The sequence below is a fragment of the Amphiura filiformis genome, chromosome 7 (assembly GCF_039555335.1).
Source record: "Amphiura filiformis chromosome 7, Afil_fr2py, whole genome shotgun sequence".
NCBI lineage: Eukaryota > Metazoa > Echinodermata > Ophiuroidea > Amphilepidida > Amphiuridae > Amphiura > Amphiura filiformis.
In genome coordinates, this window is record NC_092634.1 from 6,814,968 (window position 1) to 6,836,009 (window position 21,042).

A 21,042-nucleotide genomic window follows, 5' to 3' on the forward strand; every position below is an offset into this window, starting at 1 on the left:
GGAAAGAAACCTTACCAATGTAGCTATTGCAACAAGGCTTTTCTATCATCATATAAGATCAAACTACACGAAAGGATGCATACAGGAGAGAAACCCCATAAATGTGGGTATTGCACCAAATCATTCAGTCAATTGGGAAACAAGAAAAAGCATGAAATGATTCATACAGGAGAGAACCAGCATCAATAAATCTACTGTAAGAAATCATTCACATGCTTAAAAACGTGAACAAGCATGAACTGACCCATACTGGGGAGAAACCTCAGACATATGGTCCAAGAGATAGCAGGAATTTCTTTGACAAAAATGACCAGGTGTCTTGTTATGATAGTTGGATAGAACATCCCATGGGACATCTGAAAAGTGAAGTCTTGAGTGTCATGAGTGGTGGAGCATGACATCAGAGGTCAGTGACCTCAAATTTGACCCATTTTCCTGTTTAATTCGTTTTATGCATGCCATTTATTAACAACAGCCTCGATTTTCACATTTTTGGTGTCTAATGAAAGATATTAAAATTATCTATCAAACAAAACTAAAAGATTTTTCTAGTTTGATATTTTTATGGTCATTTTAACCTCAAGAAAAAAAAAGATCCTGACTGGCTGACCCTACTTGAAAAGTCCGTCTGCCTGGAAAACAGATTTGTTGGTTTTTTTCATCGCCATAGCTATTCCTTGAGCAGCACAACCAACACATTGCAAGATATAGATAATAACTCTATAAATGTACACCGAGTGGAAAGAGTGCAAAAAAGTGAGAGTGAAATGGAGGACAACCCCTTTTGAGTGGTAAAATTTCACGATATAAGGATTGAAAAAAGTAGTCTGTATACTCTTGAAAGAGTTAACATCCTAAAGAAAATGTACTTTCTTTCATTTTCAAGTGTTTTCCACTCAAAAATGGGTTGTCCTTCGTTCAACTCCTTGAAAGAGTGGAAATTTAAATGGAGTACAGGGTGAATTTTTTAGGGGGCTGCCAAATTATTGTGCTAGCTCACTCTGGTAATAAGACTATGCATGCAAAAATGTACAATTAGGTCAAATTTGTTCTGAGGCAGGTCTAAATGAAACTCACACAAGAATGACACATAAACTTGCACTTGGTATTTACTGAAAAAGGACCAATTTCGCAGCATCCCCCGGTTGATGAGGCTACTGATTTAGCCCGGGGATTTAACCTCACTGACATTGTCCCTTGAAAATAGCTTTGATATGCATGCTTCACGCTATCCCTTAAGGGGGTACTACACCCCTGGCCAATTTTGTGCCTATTCTTGCGTTTTTCTCAAAAATTATAGCACATTGGTGTTAAATAAGATATGTATATTATAGGGGCAAGGACTACAACTACTGCACTGAAAATTCAGCAACTCAATGCAAGTAGTTTTTGATTTATTGATCAAATATTGGTTTCCCCTCATTTTTGACTGTAACTCCACAACTGTTGTCTGTGCTGAAATAAAATTTCCAGTGCAGTAGTTGTAGTCCTTGCCCCTATAATATACATATCTTACTTGTCATCAATGCTCTATAATTTTTGAGAAAAATGCAAAAATAGGCAAAAAATTGGGCAGGGGTGTAGTATCCCCTTAAATGTATTCAGCAAGTAACAGCTACACAGTATTTGCTCCCATTAAATTAAAGACCTACTTAGGCTGGCCAAAATAACTAAGGGGCGTGCATCAATTAGATGCATTTATCATAATACTCTTACTAAGTCATAGTGGTGTACAGTACCATTAGGTTAAAAAAAGGGTTTGTCTCAAAGATTTGTGAAAAAGCAAAATGCGGAAATTTTTATTATTTAAAAAAAAATATAAAACAATATTTTTTTCCGGAAAAATTCGGGTGAAATCAGATTTTTTTTCTCAAAATACAATAAAAATACCAATTCGGGAATAAAAAAAATAAAATTGCATTTCGCATTTGTTTTCAAATCACGCATAACCTTTGAGACAAAATGGGAATTATTCCCATAGGTTTTTGCTCAAACATAATCTGGGTATTTCTACATTTGTATGATAAAATTATTTTGTATTCTAAGTGTATAGTATGTGTTATAAGTATCCACCAAAAAAACGTTAACAACGTAAAGAAAGCAGCAAGTTTAAAAAGCCCCCACCTCGGCTCACTTTTTGAAACTTGGTCCCATTTGTAAAAGATACTGATTTAATCTTTGTCATAATTATCAACTTAAAACATTTCCAGAAGTGTTATGTATCTTTAATGTGCCGATGCGATATTAAGTTGTTAGCATTCTGGAACGATCAGAAAGGTTATTATGTTGTTCTTGGCCAATATCCTTATATATATGTTTTGTTTTATGATAATTATTAAGTTCATGACCAATGATTGAATTAAACGAATAACAAGTAGGCATGTTAATGACAATGATACTATTGTTTAAACGTTAAAAACACCGATTTGCTGTTGATATTCAAAATGGGACCAAGTTTCAAAAAGTGAGCCGAGGTGGGGGCTTTTTAAACTTGCTGCTTTTTACGTTGTTAACGCTTTTTTGGTGGATTTTCTTTCTTTTATGAATGTAGCCAAGCAGCTCTAAGCTTGGAAAGTCATCGGCTCTGAAGTACTCCATAAAACGAATAAAACGAAAAATAGATGTTTGAAATTATGTTATCCTTGATTTATGACAGTACATAATTTGATAAAACTTTATCAGCCGTTTATTTTTAAAACTTGCTGGTCACAGCTACCGTGTGACTGTAATGTTAATAGGGATACATATACATTTTAATATACTTTAATTATTCAAGGCAACTAAGAAAATGTAAATATGGACAACACATACCCAATGTTGACGATGCCAGCGAGACACAGAGTCCGATTTACTTCACATTAAAACTATGTAGCAAGGCTTATACTACGGAAGCGTCTAAGTGCCACGACTTAGCAAGATAATTATGTTTTAATGATTGTGGTTTTTGTAGCCCTCATGGGCAATCTAGTTGGATATCCAAATTTCGCGGTTGATAGTTCTTTGTAGCCCTGCGGGCAATCTAGTTGATTTCCTATTAAGCGGCGGTTGTTGGCGGTTTTTCGCGGTTTGTAGTTTTCGTTTCCCTCTTTCTTCATGCCCTACCCTCTATCGGGGTTAATTTATAGTTTCAGCTCGTTGGGTAACTATACTTTTCGGTGTGTGGTTCTTTGTAGCCCAGTGGGCAATCTAGTTGGATATCCAAATTTCGCGGTTGATAGTTCTTTGTAGCCCTGGCGGGCAATCTAGTTAGATTTACCTATTAAGCGGCGGTTGTTGGCGGTCTTTTCGCGGTTTGTAGTTTTAATTTCCCTCATTCTTCATGTTCTACCCTCTATCGGGAGTTAATTTATAGTTCAAGCTGGTTGGATAACTATACTTGGCGGTGCGTGGTTTTTGAAGCCCTGCGGGCCAATCTAGCTGGATGTCTCTATTGAGCGGCGGTTGTTGGTTGTCTTTCACAGTTTGTGGTTTTAATTTGTTGGATATCCAAATTTCACAGGTTGTGGTTCTGTGTAGCCCTGTGGGCCAATCTAGTTGGATATCCCTAGTGAGCGGCGGTTTTTGGCGTTTTTCGCGGTTTGTGGTTTTAATTTCTCTACTTGTTCAGGCCCTGGCCTCTATCGGTGGCTAAATTGTCTTTTAAACTGGTTGGGTATCCATATTTCGCGGTTTGTGGTTCTTTGTAGCCTTTGACATCCCTATTGAGCGGCGGTTGTTGGCGGTCTTTCGCGATTTGTGGTTTTTAATTTCCCTCATTCTTCAAGCCCTGTAGTCTCTGGGGGATAATTTATAGCTTAAGCTTGTTGGATAACCACACTTCTTTGTAGCCTCATGGGCAATTTAGGTGGATATCCAAAATTCAGCGGTTTGTGGTTCTTTGTAACCATGTGGGGCAATCTAGTTTGACATCCCTATTGAGCGGCGGTTGTTGGTGATCTTTAGCGGTTTGTGGTTTTAATTTCCCTCATTCTTCAAGCCCTGCTCTCTATCGGGTTTCCGTGTGTATGTGGTCATGGTGGTGGGGACAGTCCTCCTTGCAATAGGCATTTGGGTATTTTTGCCGCTTTGCTAATTTGTCTTTACGTATGACTTTAATGGCCTTACATATTTGGTTGTCTCTTTTTGGATACGTTTTTGTCCCTGTTGGCCTTCCATACAAGTGGAACAATACTTTTTCACACATATATTATAGACAAATCCAAATACACGCATTCCTACACCTGACTAGCAGCCTTTAGTTGGGTCCCCGTCGGCTACAATGCATCCAAAATGTGAAATGATTCGGAAATATCATGATCGTCAGGCATGGTGAAAGCATATGCATGGTGAAAGTAGGCCCTAGGCCTAAATGTGAATAAAAAATCAAACATGTTTGTTTGATGAAAAAAATATAATATCACAATAGCAATGGATGTTCGAAATGGTTTTATTCTTGATTTATGACAATAAATTGGTTAATAAAACATTTAAAAAAAAGGTGATGGGAAGTTTGAACTTGAGCAAAACTTCTTTAGTGGATTAGAAGTCCATGTCCTTAACCACTTCGCCACGTGGACGTCCCGATGTAAGGACGTGTGAAAGTGGAGTATTTATTAATATGAATGTATGCTGTGGTCCGGAAAGAATAAAAGAATTGTGAAAAACTTGATTTTTTTGGCTAATGGGATCCAGAATTTGTATGTAGGGTATCCAGGAAAATGCTAGGGTATATTTTGAAAGTGAATCTCAAAAAGTAGTGCGACAGTGACAGCCATGTATGGCTGTAGCAGTGACTTAAAGATTCTGGATATCAGTATGATTAGCTATGATTTGCCACTAATTTTGGCTATGAAATAAACAAGAATGTTTGTTTATTATGAAATAATCGGATTGACTGTAAGATTGGTGTAACTTTTTGAATTAATGAGTTATTAAAATATTACACTTTGGACAGTAAATAAGATTTAGCATGGTTTTAGATATATTTTGTACCCAGCTTAAAAAATATCATAGAACAATAGCGTTTTGTTTCGTGTAAATATAGTCTTTGGTGCATCTGCTTATTCTTCTTTATCAGTCGCTTTTTTTAAAACTTGCTGGTCATGCTACCGCATGACTCTAATTATACTTGTTTAATAATATTTTTGTAGTTTCTTAGAACCATTTATTAGTTGTGTTGTACAGTCGAGTCATTGTGAACATAAAGTCTCATTTAAAGTCAAGCAATTCAAGTCAAATCACCTACCAATATACCGTGGTTACACTACATGCTAAATATTTTTGTAGTTAAATCTTTTGATTAGTTCAATAAAACCTTACATTTTGATAGTTGGGTTGTACAGTCATTGTAAAAATTAAGTTCGATTTGAAGTCTGGTAATTCATTACACAAAACACTGAGGCTACACCAAGTGGTTTATATCTTCAGTGTGGCAAAAACTTTTGTTTTGATTTGATCCTTGATTATTTATAGAAATGCTGGTAATATCTGGTCCATGTAGACCAACTCTTATTTATCATAAAAACACATATTACATTGCGTCGCTGGGCGGGAAAAACCTCATATGTAATTCCAAAGGTCAAATGCAAAACCTCATATGTAAAAAGTGGGCCCAAATTAAAAAACCTCATCAACTTGAAGAAAATGTTCCAACACACCTTCTGGTGCTTCCCTTTTAACTGTTGTTAAGTGCATAAGTGTCTGTAAATAACCAAAAGAGCAACACCATATTTTATGCAAATCCTGTTAATTTTTAACCGTTTTTTTGCGTCTCGTTACATATGAAGTTTTGTAATTGGGGCCCACTTTTTACATATGAGGTTTTGCATTTGACCTCTGGAATTACATATGAGGTTTTTCCCGCCCAGAGACGATTTACCAAATTCGGCAGCTTTGATGTGCGTAAAGGATTGAGAAAGTTAGTGAACTTAACTTGGTTGAGTCATAGTGGGCAAATAAGATGCATATTATGCATAAAACTTAACGATGGTCTAGCCAAGTGACAATATGTTTCCACCCAGCATGCCCAGGCAGAAGAGAAGAAGACAATACCGAAATGTTCGCCCAATGGCGCACCTGGGCTCCTTTGCCTTGGAGTAAAGTTCATGTACAAATAGAGAGCTCCATCCTCTAAAAATCCCAACAAGAATTAAGGGTATATGCCCTTATTTGCTGGTGGGATTTTTTTTATGGGAGGGCACTTTTAGTTTATGTCTAAAATTCCAGCTAGGTCCAGGGAGCCCATAGCGTCATTAGGTGAACATTTACGGTACCTTTATAGCCGCATATGCTGCACAGCAGCATAGCTTCATAGAGGCACAGAGGAGGCACATACCAATTAAAATTACAATTTTACAAAAATCCCTTTCTTCTGAATGATTCCATTATTATGGAATCTACTAAAATAGCATAATTGTATCATGATATTTACTGAACACGATAATTACCAGATCATGTAATCTACTGAAGATAGCATAATCTGATCATCTACTCAAAATAGCAAAATCATATCATGCATGTATTTTCTTTGTTGGGAGTGGGGATTTGGGGCACGAGCGCCCGGATTCAAAGGCGCGGGCGGCAATTAAGAAGGGACGGCAGAATATGAAGGGGCTGGCTGGAAAAAATTGGTGGCAAAATTTACATTTTCTTTAATAGCCACCAGGTAGGAGCAGCCACGATACGCCACTACATATCATGCTACCTACTGAAGATAGCATAATCTGATCATCCTACATAATGAAGATAGCATAATATGATCATGCTATCTACTGAAGATAGCATAATCAGATTATGCTATCTACTGAAGATAGCATAACCTGATCATGCTATCTACTGAAGATAGCATTATCCGATCATGCTATCTACTGAAGATAGCATAATCTGATCATGCTATCTACCGAAGATAGCATTATCTGATCATGCTATCTACTGAAGATAGCATAACCTGATCATGCTATCTACTGAAGATAGCATAACCTGATCATGCTTTCTAGTTAAGATAGCATAATCTGATTATGCTATATATCTACTGAAGATAGCATAATCTGATCATGCTATCTACTGAAGATAGCATAACCTGATCATGCTATCTACTGAAGATAGCATAACCTGATCATGATATCTACTGAAGATAGCATAACATGATCATGCTATCTACTGAAGATAGCATAATCTGATCATGCTATCTACTGAAGATAGCATAACCTGATAGCATAATCTGATCATACTATCTACTAAAGATAGCATAACCTGATCATGCTATCTACTGAAGATAGCATAACCTGATCATGCTTTCTACTGAATAATCTGATTATGCTATCTACTGAAGATAGCAGATCATGCTATCTACTGAAGATAGCATAACCTGATAACATAATCTGATCATGCTATCTACTGAAGATAGCATAATCTGATCATGCTATCTACTGAAGATAGCATAATCTGATCATGCTATCTACTGAAGATAGCATAATCTGATCATGCTATCTACTGAAGATAGCATAACCTGATCATGCTTTCTACTGAATAATCTGATTATGCTATCTACTGAAGATAGCAGATCATGCTATCTACTGAAGATAGCATAACCTGATAACATAATCTGATCATGCTATCTACTGAAGATAGCATAATCTGATCATGCTATCTACTGAAGATAGCATAATCTGATCATGCTAACTACTGAAGATACATAATTTCGGTATTTATATAGCGCGTTACCGCAGATCACAGAGTGTTCAAAGCACTGTAATTTCACTGCCATGATGAATCATCACAATCAGATCGCATCAACTAGGCATTGTGCAGCCAGAATAGCGCAATCCTATCCGCACTTTATGTAACATCCCCCATTTATTTGTGCAGCTCCCCAAATTCCATAGGGTATATTGCTGATCCATTAATTATCCTTTTCTGGTGCATTGTGGGATAGAAAAGGGAGCAAATTAGCGATCAATTTGCCCCCTTTTCTATCCCACAATGCACCAGAAAAGGATAATCAATGGATCAGCAATATACCCTATTGGGTGAAGGAAGTTTTTGATAACCAAACAACTAATCCCGGATTTTTTTTAAGCAGGAGGAAACCGGAGATCCCGGAGAAAACCTGCGAGAGCGAGCATGGAATCGTCAAGTATGCAAACGTGGAGTATACAATCGTACAGTTTTTGTGGGGTGGGCATGTTAAGTGTATTAGATGTACTATTGTTAAGTTCAACTCGTAAATTTAGTTATAAGTGTATTGTCCTTTTCACTTACGACTTGTACATAAGCACACTGTTCAATCTAAGTATGTTTGTTTTTGTTCTGGTTTTCAGGGCGCCAGCTACGGCTGGGGCACTTTATTGGCATGACTTTGTGAAAAGCTTCTAATTTACTCTTGCTAGATTTACTTCGCAATTGTTTTGCTTAAGGTATGCCCAGCTTAGAAATAAAACCACAATTTGCTTGGATTTGTTTTTATTATTGTTTACAAATATGCACGGGATGAAATCTTGTGCGTATAATCTTTGTTTGAAATATAAAATTAATGGACTGATAAAAACACCAAATAAACCTAGACCTTTGTATTGCTTAACCAGTTTACCGCCTCTTAGAACCTGATAGAGAGATGGCGCTCTTACGATCGCAGAGTAGACCTATGATCCAGGTGAAGAGCGACGCGTGTTATTTAGAACAGTTACCTTTACCAAAATCATTAAAATCCCGTATAGACTTGTCATCTTTGTTGGAAATACAAAATTATTGGGTTAATAAAAACACCCAATACACCGTGACTATTGTGACGCTTATTAAGCATGTTAAACAAGTTCAAATGCTCTTAAAACCTGATATCCGCGGCGACTTTCCGTTAAATCAATAACCAGGAATGCAATATTGTCAGGTATTACATACAACCGACAGTTAAATTATCATAATATGTCCACTTGGAAAACAATCCTTAACAAACCTATATTTTAAATAAAATAATTCTGCTCCAACAACCCCCACAACATGATTTCCTAACAATAGTAACTGAAATGGTAAGATCTTTATTCCTTTTTATTTGAAACCAACCCTCTTTCGTCCCATCAGTTTGGATCTAAATTAGGGGGGAATTGGTTGAGAATATTTTAATGGGGTCTTTGGGTGCGAGCCAAAAGAAGCCTCGAAAATCAGTGATAGACGACTCGTGTTGTTCAGATGGAAATATTAGGGTCTAGGTCTTTGGGTGACAGATCTAAAGGAAAAATATGGGGTGTTTGGGTGACAGAGCATGTGCTGGTAATAGGGTCTTTTGGTGAAAGCGATGGTGAAAAAGGGGGTCTTAATAGCCTGGTCTTTGGGCAACATAGCATGTGCTGGTAATGGGGTCATTGGTTGACAGCGATGGTAAAAAGGGGGGTCTCCCTACATACGCGTCACCTCCAAAGTGGTCCGCAAAGAAATTTCAGCACATCACGTCAAAGCTTCCATTGGGTACCCCATTCCTTTTTTAAAGGAATTTTTATTTATTGATGTTCTGTATAATTGTATTTTTATGTTGGATGCACTGCACATGAGTGCATGTGCCACTAGTACAAAAGTGATTCCAATAAATTGATTGAAATTGATTGTTCAGGATTGCTGGCTTGTTTCCATTCAGTCAAACAACTTGTGGTTGAGGACAAAGAGCCAATGAGCAAATAACAAAGCAAATAAAAGGTGTGTTCCATTCTTTAGTGGTGGATGAAGTAGCACCATCAAGCAAGGCAGGGTTTCCTGACCCAGCGATTTGTAGCCCAACTGGGCAACTTTTAAAGATTTTCCCCATGACTTATTGACAATTTCTTGTCCCATGGACACCAATAGTTAAGGAAACAATTGGGTTATAACTTTTCAACATAACAATTAATATTGGCCCTTGTGACTTTTGGTAGTTCCATGTCACAGAAACCTATGGTTGAGAAAAGTTGGGTGACTTTCATAGTTACACCTGATTTGGGCTGACAATTTTGGGCAACAAGAGGCACCTGCAGTAGCAATCTCACTTTGGCACCAACATTATATTGTAATAGCTTGTAATCGTGTATGTTCACAAAAATACATGCTATAACTTTAACTTTGTCAAATTTGTGGATTTGGGAGTTTCATTCTTGCACATATGTATGCTGCATGTTCATCATTGTGGAATAATAAAGGTGAGTTTCTACAATTGTGTGTTTACAAGATAAAAAACATGTTTTGTGTAAGCTACCAGCTCATGGTTGTGCATAAGTTTATGAGATGCTAATTTCTTCTGTGTTAATTTCTGATGTGATGTACGTACACAACTTCAATTCTCTATCACTTGAATGAACATGATGAATAGAAATAATGGAAGTCAAGAATAGACAGCTTAAGCAATAAGAACTTATGTTTTGCCCCATGGTTTTTAACACATGCATATACTTATTATTGAAAATGTCAACTAAAGTTATTTAGTAAAATGCATACATGTACACACATTGTTTAGTGAAACTCATAACCTTGAATGCAGGAGAGTTGAGTGCAGCTTTCTATGAGCTTATTATCATCGATGGGACCATTTACACATGTGGAGATTTTGTATACCGGAGGGGGGGGGGAGTTCAGGTCAGCAAGGGCAAACATTTTTTTTGCCTTACCATCAATGGACTGGGCCATTTATACACATGGAGAGTTTGTGTGCCTGGGGGGTTCAGGTCAGCAAGGGTAAACATGCATACATGTACTGCATACTGTTGAGTGCTGAAGTGAAATTGCAGAGCACATTAGATTATTGTAAAACACTTTAATTTCACTGCAACTTAATTTGGCAAATTGGCAAAATGTCATATTTTTGTGGCAATTTAATTTCACAAATTTGCATGAACTATTTGGCGGCAATTTAATTTAGCGATTGAAAGCGCTAGTGAAATTAAATTAGCCAAATTAAATTGCTAGTGAAATTAAATTCTTTTACAGTATCGGCCATACCAATTTTATTGTGATAATATAGACCTATAGGGCCTATATAAATTATAAATTATAAACACTAACAATATAATAAAGTACATCATCATTTAATATCATCTCCCTATACTAAATTACTGTAGCCTTGCTAAAGCTCTCCATGTAATTTTTTGGCCTTGCATGTATCCACATAAAAGTGGGCAATGGTGAATCCAATAGACGAGGACAAAAAACACATCAAGGATCAATAAATGATACAAGAGAATACCTTGAATATGAACAACAGGAAAGAAACAAAAAGCAAGGTACACCAACTTGATGTGGGGAAACAAGTAAAATGCAGACTAGACAGTATGCAGGGGGCCAAAAACAGCAAATGTAGGCAAAGTTTGACAGCCAAAAATTACCAGTTATTTTGACCAATGATAGTACAAGTTTGTTATACATAACACCATTTTCTGGAATCTGTATTTACTTTCAGACACCATGATTCGACCCAAGCCTCAATGGGACCTACGAATGTATCATGTATGCAAGTATTGCACAAGAAGATTTATTGGAAACATTCCCCGTTACAAATCCCATCTACGCAGCCATGAGTTGAGTATTAAGCCTTATTGGTACAACAATCCACTGCTAAAACCAAAGGCTGGGTGTGTGAAGCTACAAAGACTTTCTAAAAGCAGATCTGAAGATCATGATCCAACAAAGAGGAGCTCACGTCACATGACAAAAAAGATCAAAGATCATTTTATGTGTCAGTTTTGTGACAAGAATTTCAAGTCCTTATCTGCTAAGTGCCGACATGAATTTACTCATTCAAAAGATGGCAGCTATAAATGTAGGTATTGTATCAAGTCTTTCACCAAATTGTGTGACAAGAAACAACATGAAATGACACACACAGGAAAGAAACTTCACCAATGTAGCTATTGCAACAAGACTCTTCTATCACCATATGAAAAGAAACTACATGAAAGGACACATACAGGTGAGAAACCTCATAAATGTGGGTATTGCGACAAATCATTCAGCCGTATGGGAAACAAGAATCTGCATGAAAAGACCCATACAGGCGAGAAACCTCATAAGTGCAGCTATTGTAACAAATCATTCATCACTTTGGTAAGCAAAAAACAACACGAAACGAATCACACAGGAGAGAAACCTCATAAATGTAGGTATTGCACCAAATCATTCATCAAATTGTCCTACAAAAAACAGCATGAAATGATTCATACAGGAGAGAAACCACATAAATGTAGCTATTGCACCAAATCATTCATCATATTGGGAAACAAAACACAGCATGAAATGATTCATACAGGAGAGAAACCTCATAAGTGTAGCTATTGTAACAAATCATTCATCACTTCGGGAAGCAAAAAAATACATGAAACCATTCACACAGGAGAGAAACCTCATAAATGTGGGTATTGCAAGAAGTCATTCAGCCAATTAGGACACCAGAAAAGGCATGAAAAGATCCATACAGGAGAGAAACCTCATAAATGTAGCTACTGTAATAAATTATTCAGTGAATCGGCAGACAAGAAAATACATGAAATGACACATACAGGAAAGAAACTCCATAAATGTAGCTACTGTAATAAATCATTCGCCCAATTGGGAAACAAGAAAAGGCATGAACAGATTCATAGAGGAGAGAAACCTCATACATGTAGCTACTGTAACAAATCATTCACCCATTTGGGAAACAAGAAAGAACATGAAATGATTCACAGAGGAGAGAAACTCCATAAATGTAAATGTTGCAACAAGGCTTTCCTAACATCAAGATATAAGAAACAACATGAATTACTTCATACAGGAGAGAAACCTCATAAATGTAACTACTGCAACAAATCATTCAGCACATTAGGGTACAAGAATCGGCATAAAAAGATCCATACAGGAGAGAAACTTCATAAATGTAGCTACTGTAACAAATCATTCATCCAATTGGGAAACAAGAAAAGACATGAAATGACACACACAGGAAAGAAACCTCATAGATGTAGCTATTGCAACAAGGCTTTTCTATCATCATGTGAAAAGACATTACATGAAAGAACACATACAGGAGAGAAACCATATAAATGTAGCTACTGCAATAAATTTTTCAGCTGTGTGTCTAACCAGAAAAGGCATGAAAAGACCCATAAAGGAAAGAAGCCTCTTCAATAGCTACTGTAACAAATCATTGATCGTCCTGTCCAAGCAGCATGCATTTCTGGCCGGGCAGATGGACCTGACTGATAATTACAAAAGAATAGGCAAATTTTTAGTTTCTATGCAGTAAAACTGACTGTAACTGAAAGCCCTTGTACAAACCAATATGGATTGTCAAATGGTGTCCCCTTTGAAGGAGGTGTGTTATGGCTAAAGTATGATAAAGGAACAATCCCAACAGAGAGTAGGAATTCCCACAGTTTTTTTTGCTCACAAAAGGGGATTAAATTTTTGTTAAAATTATTTAGTATTCTAAGTGATAATGTAGTATTCCACTATATGTTTGAAAAATAGCCACCGAGTTCTTATAAATGGTCACACGCCAGTGATTTTACAGTCGCGGGAGAACAAGATGTTGATTCAGCTATCAATTAAATTATTTTGACCAAATACTACATACTTTAATATGTTTTAATATACATGCATCTTACTAGTTATTTGATTAATCCTCATTGCTTGTATGTGTAATAGGGATGCTGGAGTGAGGGTTCTTGCCATTCCGTGATGCACTGTCTTTTTTTTTCTGCGTTGGCGCTGCAGTCTGGTGAAATCAGTCGCTCCAGTATTTCTATTTCTTAAAATATATTTTTGTGTAGTTTTTTAAGACTGTATTTTAAGTAGTAATTTGTTATTGAAGCGGGTATTGAACTGAAGGCCTATAGATAATAACAACACTGCTCTTCTCCATCTGACTCATTAGCTCAGTTGGTAGAGCATCGGTCCGGTGATCCGAAGGTCTCAGGTTCAAATCCTGGATGGTCAGTGAAATTTTTTTTCACTGGCTGTCATTTATGTATGTGGAGACTTGTGTTAAAAACCTTTCTCATAGTAATTTGTTGTTTTAAGATTGTATTTTTCATGGTTTGTTAAGCGCCTTGAGACCCTGTTTGGGTTAAAGGCGCTTAATATTTGCGGCTTATTATTATTATTAATCTAGTGGTATTTTAGAAACTGTATACTTTATTTTGATGCACCCTGTAATGTTTTTGTAGGTAGTTAGAACCTTTGATTAGTTAAGTCTCATTTGAAGTCAGGCAATACAAGTCAAACAACCTAACAATTTACTGTGGCTACACTACATGTAAGTGATTCATTTACTCACTTAAAATAATTGCAAAATCTAGATTAGAAGAAAAAAAATGTATCACTTACTGAAACTAAATATTTATTTCTCAATGTATCATGATGTATCTAGCCTAATGTAAATGTTTTTTATACTTATAGTTAGAACCTTTAATTAGTTCAATAAAAAGCTTACATGTTGACAGATGTATTGTACAGTTATTGTATAAAATAAAGTCCTGCAATTCATTACAGTAAAATGTTTAAATAATGGGTTCGGCTGCGCCTCATCCATTATTTACGTTTTTACTGCCTCGGACACATTATTTGCATGTAAAGGATAATGCATTACCCTTTATTTCTTAAAAATAAAGTCCTGCCATTCATTACACAATTGATAATTTGGTACTTTATTATTTACAATCTGCTGGTAATAACTGGTCCATATAAACCCAGGCCTGAGAGTAGTAGCTAAAACATTCTGAAATTATTTAAACCATACATACTTTTGTACACAACAAGACAGTGTAGAAAAATATCTGGAAGTTGGAAAAAAAACATCTGGAAACATAAAGTTCATTTTAAATAACCCTGTATACTTATCATGAAAACATGTATTACATTTACCAAATTATGCAGCTTTGATTTAAGTATTAGTAAACGCAGTCATCCTTGTTGCGTTTTGCGTCGGGGTGACCGCACAAGGCACAATGCACACATCTTATAGCAACGAGATTAGCACCATTTACCGCCGTTGACCATATGGACGATTTCAGACCAACCTTAATATATGCAGTGGTATAGCCAGGAATTTTCAAAATGGGTGCAAAGGGGGAAGGCAACTTTGAAGGGGGATGTGACAAAAACTGTTAAAAAAAGGGCTAATCAGGGATAGTCAGCATCTCACCTGACCCCCCCCATTGTCTATGCCACTATTAATATATTGGTCTATAAGTTGATTCATGCTTTTGACTATGTTGTAGTCAACCAATTCAATTCAATTTGTTTATAATCTTTTGCAGCTGGATGAAGTAGTACCCTGAAGCAATGCAGCGTTGCCTAACCCATGATTTAGTAGCCCAACTGGGCAACATTTGAAGATTTAATTTCCCCCATGACTTATTGACAATTTCCTGTCCCATGGACACCAATGGTTAAGAAAACAATTGGGTTATAATTTTTACTCATAATAATAAATATTGCCCCCCCCCTCCTGACTTTCGTTAGAATATTGGGTGCCAATCAGCCATCTCTCCCACATGACTTTGTTGACAGACATAAAGAAGCAGGGAACAGTGTGGCACACTGATTAAGGTCTTTGCCTTTGGTGCAAGAGATCCGGGTTCAATTAAAAAAAAAAAAAAAAAAAAAGATTCCACTCTCCCCATGGCTCATCTGGTAATGGTGGGGCAGATGACCCACGACAAAAAGACCTTGTTATAGTCGGTTCCGATCAGGATAACAAGCCCAATTGCTGGCTACACTTGACTGTCCTGCAAAAATTCCCAGACCAGCTATCCACGGCGACCCCCTTCGTTCATCAGGTCACTTGTGCCAGGCCGAAGTTATTTCAGCGTTATCTCCTAGATTTCAGCTGTTAACGCCTAGATATGCCACCCTATAGCAAAAAATGTAAAAAAGACAAATACAGCCTGCTATCAACTGAGCCACTGGATGCCACTTACCTCATCAGCTCTGCATATCTCTTGCTGGAGTTGTCTCTCCTCATATCCATCTAGCCACACCATGAATGTCCTCTCCATTAGACGTCTCTCACATCTTCCTTGGTACATCTGGACAGCAGACTTCCTCCTGGTTACCTGCCTCCATGCCAGCAAGTGTCTGTGAAGCTTCTGTTCTTTGAGAAGTGTGTGGGCTACTTGGTATTTGTGTGCTTGTCGTGATCGTTCTCTGTAATAAGAGAAATGTAGTAAAGATTTTTTAAAGATTTTTCAAATATGATCTGCTCCAATGTAATGATCGTAAGGACAATGCACACAAGAGACAATTTGCAATTGTAAGCTCAATGAACTCTACACGTATCTTTGTGCTTAACAAATTGATGCATATAAATTGATACAATTTCCCTTCTTAACCCCATGAGCACTACATGCTGATCTAACATTACCTCTGATTGGCCAATTACGTGATATCTTCACTTTTAATCACCAATCAAAAAGCTTTGTAAATAATTCATCCCAATTTTTTTGCGTGGTGAAATTATTCTAACAATGTTGTTGATTGGTCCAATCGATAATGAAAACTTCTTTTTGGCCAATCGGCAGGTAGTTCTCACAAGGTTAAGCAATGAATAGAGATACAAAATTAGTGTCACTTTAATATTCCATGTTTTTCACTCAATATCTCCAGTACTTCACAACCAATTTCAATCACCTACATCTTCAATTTTCAGTTGATGCTACATGTAAGAGAAAAGTGTGTTGTCCATTTCCAGATATTTGTCAATATCAATTTTGTCTTGTCTTGTATAGAAAATGGTACATGATGGATCTTATTCATTTTGAGTATTGCAATAACTTGTCCAATTTCAAATCAACAAATAGAGAGTTCCCTCCTCTGAATATCCCAACAAGAATTTAAGGTGAGTTGGATGGCAAGGGAAATAATTTTCCAGTTTTAGCATTAATTAAAAAACTAGAATCAGTCACAGAAGCCAATAATTGAATTTATATTTCAATAGGTATTGTGGTTCTTGAGTTAAGGTCAATATCAAAACAAAGGTTTTGTTAATTTCCCCCTCCCGAGAAAAATCATGTACATGAGAAAGAAATGATGCCCTTATATTAACGCCTTAGGATCTCCTTAAAGGGTGTCTCCAGCAATCACAACATTCTGCCTTATGCCTTTATTTAAAACACAACTCATTTTGACCATAAAAACGAATAAAAACAGTTGGCTCTCAACACGCGATATTCAAAATTCCTGTGCCGAAATTTTTGAGTGCAATGACATCATTGTTATTTGTTCTCAATTGTTGTCAGCCTGCATTGTAATACTGGGACGACATTGCCAGGGACAGGTGATTTGTGCGGAAAAAAATAGCAAATTGCACGGAATTGCGCGGAACTCTTTTTTCAGTGCAAATCATGTATCCCTGCTCATAGGAAAAAAAATAGCCAATTGCGCGGAAAAAAAGTTCCGTGCAAATCGCCTGTCCCTGGCCATTGCACTGGACAATTTTGAATATGGCTGTACTAATTTGTTTTTATGGTCAATATGAGTTTGTTTCAAATAAAACCATGTGATTCATGCTTGATAATTAATTTTCTAACATATAAGGCATGATGTTGTGATTGATGCCGGAGACACCCTTTAATAGAATCCATACCATTCCTCTTGTGTGTTGTTAGCTTCATTTATGTCAATATTTAGTGCAGACACTAGGTCAAGCACCCTCTGATGGGATTTTTACGAGACATAACTGTAGTTTATGCCTAAAATTCCAGTTTTGTCAAGGGAGCCCATAATGCACCATTAGGTAGGTATATGTTTACAGTATTTTAGGCTAAACAAAAAAAAAGATTATATCTCAAAGCCCATGGCAGTTTCAAAAAAGAATGCGTAATGAGGTGGTTTTTTTTAAGATTTTTATAAACCTAAAAACTAAAGATTTTTTTAAAACTAAATTTCGAATTAAAATTTTTGAGTGTTCAAAAGTACACAGCATAAAATTGTGGTTGATTCACACAATTGAAGTACAATTGTTTTATACCTAAACAATGCAAGTAACGAATCATGTAATATTCTTCCAAATTTTGGTTAACAATTTCGTGATTTTACGGCAAAAAAAACTACACAAAAAAAAAGAAATAAATAAAAAATGAATGTCGGTTCAGCTGACGCGCTGAGAAAAACGAACACGCCTGGCTGCTTTGAGACATAATTATTTTTTTAGCCTTATAACTAACCTCCAGCACATAAACGCCCTCATGATACGTCTGTGTTTGAGCTGTAACTGATGATGACTACATAAACGTCTCCTTCTCACTACATCCCTCCATGCATCAAATACACTGGCAATGTAAAAATTAACATCAATGATTACATCAATCATAAACACTACAACTAGAACTTATCATGTCAAAATGTCAGTCTCATAACGCCATCTAAATCACAACTTCTTGGCTACTGCATTCTATATTGCACACATCTAAAAGTATTATACCTGGCAGCTATTGCAGATTGGGCAACCCTTGATGCCTTTATCTCCTGTATACATAATATTTTATACTAAAAATACATAATGAGGGGTTAGGGAAAGAATGTCCTACCTGCAATAGCTGCCAGGTGCAATATTTTTAGATTGTGTATGATATAGAAAGCAGAAATTGTCAAATTGTTTATAGGGCTATTGCAGATAGGGCATTCTGGCACTAATCCCTCGATTTGGTCTTTAACATATTGACTTGTAGCTTCTTCTAACTTTGACAAAGCCCCCCAAAAAAGATTGTTTGCTTGTCCTCCACCAACCGACCATAATCTGGAAAATATGGATAAAGTTTTTTTTGTCTTACTGTAGAAATGAATACCCTAATTTTCGAAATTCCAGAAAAAGTCATTGGTTAAAAATCAGTAACTGTTACTTGATACTAGCAATTTGAAGAATTCCATCTTTCCACATCAGTTCATTTTTTATGCCAGAAAAATGGAAAAAGAAAATGTTTAAAACTCAGAAGCAGGATTTCTTCTGGGTGTAATATTCACTTGACGTCAGCATGTACAAACTGGAAGGGCTTAATACTGTTGCCGTCTGCCAGCATATCATGTGAGCAGCCAATCAGCACTAGGCACTCAAAGTACACAGCCAATCAGCAATAGGCACTAAAAGTATACAGCCAATCAGCAATAGGCACTCAAAGTACACAGCCAATCAGCAATAGGCACTCAAAGTACACAGCCAATCAGTACTACACACTCAAAAGTACAAAATCTAAAAATAAAAGGATTGCAATGGAAGTATCTGGCGGATTGTATAAGCCACACAAACACTTCCCAGAAATCTTTTTTACCACAGACAATTTGTCAATATACCCAGCACTCAAAATACCCATATGACGCATGCGAAAGAATCTTGGAAATCACTATTGTAACTTGTTTTACGTCAAGAAGTCTTTCTTTGAATCAAAGTTAATTTGTATTGTCTTGTATCATCAAAGACAGATGTGATTTATATATTGTTTAATGAACAATACATAGCCACATTTCCTCACAGGGAGAATGGCAAAGTTTAAGTGACCGCTTATGGGTTTGAATTTCAACCAGCCTTAAAAATGAAGCTCCCGTGGACCAGTGGTTAAGGCACAAGTCTCGTAAACCTGAGGTCCTGGGTTCGATTCCCAGGCGGGATCACTTTTTCTACTTGTCTCCTTTATTATTTGCGATGGTGATCCTGGTGAAAAACTATGTTTATTTACATAGCCACATCATTTAAAATTCATTGTTGTGGACAGTTGGAAAACAAATGAAGCTATTTTTATCAGGATAGTAAAATGCCCATAGCAAAGAATAAAGCTGAATTTATACAAAACTACTTTTGCAGAAAAGCGGTTCTCACACCCTCAGTGTGTACTTTCATTTTCATAGCACTGAGCTAATCAGTAGATACAAATCGCCCAGAGGCAAAAACTTGAAAAAAAAAGTTATGCTGCTTGTCACATGAATGCACCAACCAATCATTTCCTAACTGGATCTATTATTTTGCTAATTTAACTTTCTTGATCATTAACTTTCGGATATGAATTAAAAGCAATGATAATTTATATTGATGTTCGAAAAATCTATTTTGCAGACTTTTTGAATATTTTAATTGTCATCTGCAATCGCTATCACCGTAAAAATTATATCAAGTGACAAGTAATGCATTGCAAAATTTGGCGATTGCCCATCGCATTTCAAAAGCTATGCAATTACAATCGCTCAGCAATAGTATGAATTTCAGGTTTACACTCATTTCCCTGATATGGTTCATGATTGCATATTCCTGGTTATAAAGTTGATAAATTCTGCCATGCTTGTGTGTGGGTATAACAACCAATATATGAATTTGACAGCCAATCAGCCATCTGGAAATACTTCCTAAAATGTGCTCATATCATGGTCCACTTGATGAGTTTATTTCTTGATATAAAAGAGACAATGAAAAGCTTCTACATGTACAAGTAACATCCCTGTATTGCTAACATTTTTATATTATTCTGCAAAGATTACCTTTCATGTGCAAATAACCTTGCCACTACTTGCAACTTTGCAAGGTCAGAGAAGATACCTTACCCTTCCCAGAATCCTTTGCAACATGATATATCACCTCATTTCATCAAATTAAACTTCCATTACGTTGTACAGGTTCCCTGTTTTCATTTTGAGAGTAAACTGGCTAAAAAACATGGGTTGATAGACAGGAAATAAGCATATTTTGCAAGATCTGGATGTGCTTGTTCATTGAGGTACTTTTTGTCACTATCGACTTAAGCTGCACTGGATAGCAAATCAGTACAGAATTGAAATGGAAGAAATGCATTATGGGAAGGGTCAAATAACTTCTCTGGTGCAAGGTGATACAATTGCAACCAGAATGGTAAACCTACCCGGTCATCATCTTGTGATTTCTTCTTTGTACCATTGGTGATATACTCTTCATTTCCATGGTAATGAGTCTCCATGACAACAGGATTCTATGTAACTGGTTGTGTTGCATCAGACACATGGCAGACTCCACCCTCTCATGTGTATGTCTTTCCTTGCAAGTGGCTTCTATCCAAGTTTTGAAGGATGCTGCATGATGGGAATTTCATGCATATTAAAATATATTACCATAAA

The 21,042-nt window shown here is 36.5% G+C and overlaps 2 protein-coding genes across 2 annotated transcripts in view; one reads left to right on the top strand and one right to left on the bottom strand.

Annotated features, from left to right (window-relative positions):
* Positions 1-21,042, bottom strand: part of LOC140157592 (uncharacterized) — a 120,052-nt gene that overhangs the window by 70,424 nt on the left and 28,586 nt on the right. The window contains exons 11-13 of the mRNA XM_072180831.1: positions 20,811-20,997; positions 18,135-18,239; positions 15,891-16,116 (exon numbers count right to left, since the gene is read on the bottom strand). Of these exons, the coding sequence (XP_072036932.1) occupies positions 15,891-16,116; positions 18,135-18,239; positions 20,811-20,997 (518 nt within the window). The remainder of the gene's footprint in view (positions 1-15,890; positions 16,117-18,134; positions 18,240-20,810; positions 20,998-21,042) is intronic.
* Positions 9,797-14,441, top strand: LOC140156237 (uncharacterized). Its single transcript, XM_072179235.1, has 2 exons — positions 9,797-10,139; positions 11,393-14,441. Exons 1-2 carry the CDS (start codon positions 10,103-10,105, stop codon positions 13,096-13,098), a joined length of 1,743 nt encoding a protein of 580 aa, XP_072035336.1. The 5' UTR covers positions 9,797-10,102; the 3' UTR covers positions 13,099-14,441.